Here is a 4561-nt window from a genome sequence, read left to right as displayed (position 1 = left end):
TCAAGCAATGACATAATGGAAGGTAATTTAGAAATTACCTACCTCTGAAAATTATAATTATAAGAAATACGAACAATAATATTGTTCAGCTTTTATGTTCTCGCGGTTAGCAAACTTGTAGAGAAACATTTGCATAGCTTCTTTGTAAAATTTGACCAAAGAAAGACATTTAATATTTAGAAAAGAACAGCTTTCAAATAGAATTGTAAGCTCAGCCAAAAGCCAAAAACATCAGAGAAAACTTTGAACTTTGGAACTAAATCATTACAACAATATGAATACAATTATTATATATTTCTAACATAAATATTATAATTACTTTTCATATAAATATCTTAAAATTAAAATTAAAATATTCAAAATCATGTAAATATACTTAATTGAAACTAATTGAAATGCAAATGACATTGTCAGTCTGAAATGATATTAATAACGGAACAGTTGAAATGCTATTATTGTATGAAATGCGTTACATGCTTAAACCAATTTGTGAAAATTGCATTTCACATACAATTTTAGCGGTTATCGTGCAACCTCTTAAATGAACTGCTTGAATGTAAATACTCAGTTTCAATAATCATCTCAAACTGTTTAAACGTTTCTACTAAAAAATTGTATTCATATTTCCTGTTCAACTAAAATCAATTGCAAGTTAAAGAAAAAACGAATCGAAAATGTTTATTTTTAATTTTGACTTGGAAACAAATTTTGATCCTCAAACGAAAATATGGAGCGGTGCTAAGCAGCAAAATTACTATGATCGAAACTGTTCAATAGGACAAATCATTTTTGAAGAAATGCGTAGACGCCCTAATAAAATATGTCAAGTAAATAATAAAAAAGTGAATCATATGCAAAAACTAAAAATTATATTCAAAATATTTTATAATATAATTAAAGTGTATGAATTAATAAATAAAAAGTCTCGTTAAAATTCTTTAAATCCTATATAACAATAACAAAAGAATAACATCAAAATTGCCAGCTAACTGCACTAAATCATTAGAATAGAAGTTACATCAAAAAAACATAATTAAAATAAGAAAATCAGATCAAACAAAATACTATACTAGATAATTGCACTAAAAATAACAGAAATTTTATTCAAATAAATAACAGTTTAATTCGCAGGAAACACACAATTTAAACAAAATAAACTCAATAGAAAAACTTCTATGCAATTATTTTCAATGTTAAAAATTAATTAACACAAAAATTAAACTAGATGTAAACTAGCTTTTGCTTGACGAAACATAAAATATTTTTTATATGAAAATTGGAATTATTTAGAAATCAAGCTACGAGTATTAACACAAAAAGTACTGCAATCTAAACACCCAATAATCTGTTCAAAATTAAATTGTTCCTATACATTGTTCCTAATAATAATAATAATAGGACTTTTCTATTCCCTTAGTATATGCACAACTTAGGTGCTGTAATAAAACTGTGTTTTATTAATATGGAAAATATGAAATCAAAATTCATTCGCGATATTGTTCTTCTAATTTAAGTGTTGTTAATAGTACATTTATTTATAGTAGAACTCATAAGTATTGCCCCAACAGCATTCAGATAAATAATTAAATAAAAACTAGTATAAATAACTTTTTAAGTAATAATAATTTTAAGTACAGATGTGATTGCTGTCATGACTCAGTTGGCCGATAGGAGTACTAAGAGTACTAGCTTCCAAATCCTTCGACACAACTATAATAAGTTAAATATAAAAGTTTGGACATGGATTAAATACATTAGATTAATTTTTTTGATAAAATTAACAAAACAATTAATATTTAAATCTGTTATAGTTAAATAGCAAAAAGCAAATACTGATCGTTGATAAGTAAATTATATATTCATAATTTATGTCATATGATGCTAAAAACTTTCTTTAAGTTCTTTAGACTGTATGGAATATGAGTTTAATAGAGAGAGTGAGTTAGAGCATTGAATAAAAATATTTTAACTCAATGGTCAGAGAGAGTAAGACTGAGAGAGTAAAATAGAGAGATATATCACATAGAGAGATATATTTTATATTATATTTTTGCCGTTATCACTTAATGGTTCTCAAAATATAACAACCTTTGAGTGATTCTGTACACACATATTTCTGATTTTACAGATAATGTCAATAAATATATATTTTATCATAAACAAATTTTGGACTTTATTCCTTTTTTAATATATTAGTTATCTGTCAAACAATGGAAACAAGTATGAGTTGCTAAACGACTTCTGTAAATAATTTTTTTAAACCACAATTACACCATATCTATGTTAGATTTCAGATACAGAAAATACAAATACAACAAATACTGAAGCTTTATTACAAGCCATACGCATAGCTAAATTTTTTAATTCTATCGGATTAAGTCAAACTGATATTGTCGGGTTAGTCGATCGTAATACCACGCATATGATGGATGTTGTCTTGGCTTGTTTTTTCACCGGTATAGCATTCCATGCTATTAATCCAAAACATGATGATGGTTTGTAATATCATATTCATACAAATCTTAATTACTAAGAAAGTTTTTAATCCTTAGCAACTTCAAAGCAATTATTTAATATAACAAAACCAAAAATTATATTCTGTGATGGTCAAGATTATGACAAAATGCTAAGAGTGTCAGAGGATTTTGAAACAAAATTAATAACATTAAAAAATCATTTACATAATGTACAAAATATCTTAAGTATCGTAAACCAAACATTACCGGAGGAGCTAAATTTTAGGTGAGTAGCATAAAGTAATTAAAAACATTATATTCCCTAATTGAAAATAGCATAAATTACGAATAACTGTTTACGGAACAACTAATTTGTAAAAACACAAATCACATATATTATATTACATATATTATATAAACCAAAAATATTAAATTGAATTTTAAACATTTTTAGGCCAGCTGAATTGGAATTTGGTCCAAATCAAACATTGGCCATTTTATGTTCATCAGGTTCAACAGGTCTGCCAAAAGCTGTCACCATACCAAACACGATGAAAGCTTACGACTTCACTAAGTAAGAATATAAGAATATATAAATTAACATATTTACAAAATATTTACTAATATTTGAAGTTACCTCACCGAGAATGACATACAATTTACACCATCTACAATGGATTGGTTATCTGGTTTACTAAATTTAGTAACAAGTCTTGTATATGGAACATTACGTATTATTTCAGATAAGCCTTATAGTCCGGAATATTTTCTGGAAGTTGTCGAAAAATACAAAGTTACTTTTACTATACAGGCTCCTTCCAATATGGCAATGCTGTTGAATTGTCCGGATTTATCAGTAGAAAAATTAGAGAGCATCCGTTATTTTCTATTTGGTGGAGGAAAATGTTCAACTCAAATTCAAGCAAAATTACAATCATATCTAAAGCAAGGGAAGCTTTGCTGTGCCTATGGCTTTACGGAGTTAACTGATGTGTTAACTAGAAACTTCAATTTTTTTAATAAACCAAATTCTGTTGGTCGCATTTTACCTGGACTTAAAGTTAAAATAGTTAATGATGAAGGTGTTTTATTATCACATAATGAAGTCGGAGAGATCTATTGCACCCATGACAAAATCTGGCAAGGTTATTATAAAAATGTTAAAGCTACTATGGCTTTGCGAGACACAGAGGGTTGGTTTCATTCCGGTGATATAGGTTATTTTGATGAGGATAATTATCTCTATATTGTTGATCGTAAGAAAGATATTTTGAAATATCGTGGAATGCAATATTTCCCAAATGAAATTGAGGAAGTCATACGTGCTATGCCCGAAGTAGTGGAAGTATGTGTTTGTGGCTTATGGAACGATTTGGATGGTGATGCTGCTGCAGCAGCTGTTATGCCAGTTGTAGGTAGCAATCTTACTGTTCAGCATGTTCTCGATTATGTACGAAACAACATACAGGCAGATTATAAACAATTGCATGGCGGTGTAATTATTTTAACAGATCTTCCTAAAACGGCAACCGGAAAAGCCAATAAATTGGCTGTTAAGGATATATTGCAAAATAGGTTAAACTTTAATATGAAATCCAGTCCCAGTATTGACATAAACAGACCAAACACAGTATTTCGAAGTTAAATTTATTTTTTTGGTAACAATATGTATATAAATCATCATCGTTGTTAAAGAAATGATACTATATTATTGTTTAAGTTTGAAATTGTACTATGGTATTACAGGTTGTTAAATTTTAACAGAATAAATAACTAACATTTCTAAATGTTTCTTTAATAAACTAAAACTAACTCTTAGTATTAATAATCAATTATTGATGGCAGCAATTAGAGCAATTGTCCTTTAATTTACTATCCAATTAGTTAATTTGGTTTGATGGATTGAGAAGTTATGAGAAATCAAATTTGGTTATTTGCAAAATGTTTGATCACTTATTTGTTTTTATATTACCACCTTCTTATCTTACTGATTTTCTGCGATTTGAATTTTAAATTTTTATTAGCATAAATTTTTTAATAAGTATGAATAAAAATTAATAAATTTATGCATTTATAATCAAAGCAAGTCAAGCAGCACAAAACTC

The 4561-nt window shown here is 27.3% G+C and overlaps 1 protein-coding gene across 1 annotated transcript; it reads left to right on the top strand.

Moving 5' to 3' along the window:
• Window positions 1–587: 587 nt before the first annotated feature.
• Window positions 588–4217, top strand: LOC119681334 (luciferin 4-monooxygenase-like). Its single transcript, XM_038094495.1, has 5 exons — window positions 588–827; window positions 2288–2495; window positions 2553–2742; window positions 2911–3030; window positions 3090–4217. The coding sequence occupies exons 1-5, from the start codon at window positions 675–677 to the stop codon at window positions 4099–4101; spliced, it is 1683 nt and encodes a 560-aa protein (XP_037950423.1). The 5' UTR covers window positions 588–674; the 3' UTR covers window positions 4102–4217.
• The last annotated feature ends 344 nt before the right edge of the window (window positions 4218–4561 follow it).

The sequence above is a fragment of the Teleopsis dalmanni genome, chromosome 2 (genome assembly GCF_002237135.1).
Source record: "Teleopsis dalmanni isolate 2A chromosome 2, ASM223713v2, whole genome shotgun sequence".
In the NCBI taxonomy this organism is placed as follows: domain Eukaryota; kingdom Metazoa; phylum Arthropoda; class Insecta; order Diptera; family Diopsidae; genus Teleopsis; species Teleopsis dalmanni.
The sequence above is the reverse complement of the archived record's forward strand: the minus strand, read 5'-3'. Positions and strand labels throughout refer to the sequence as shown.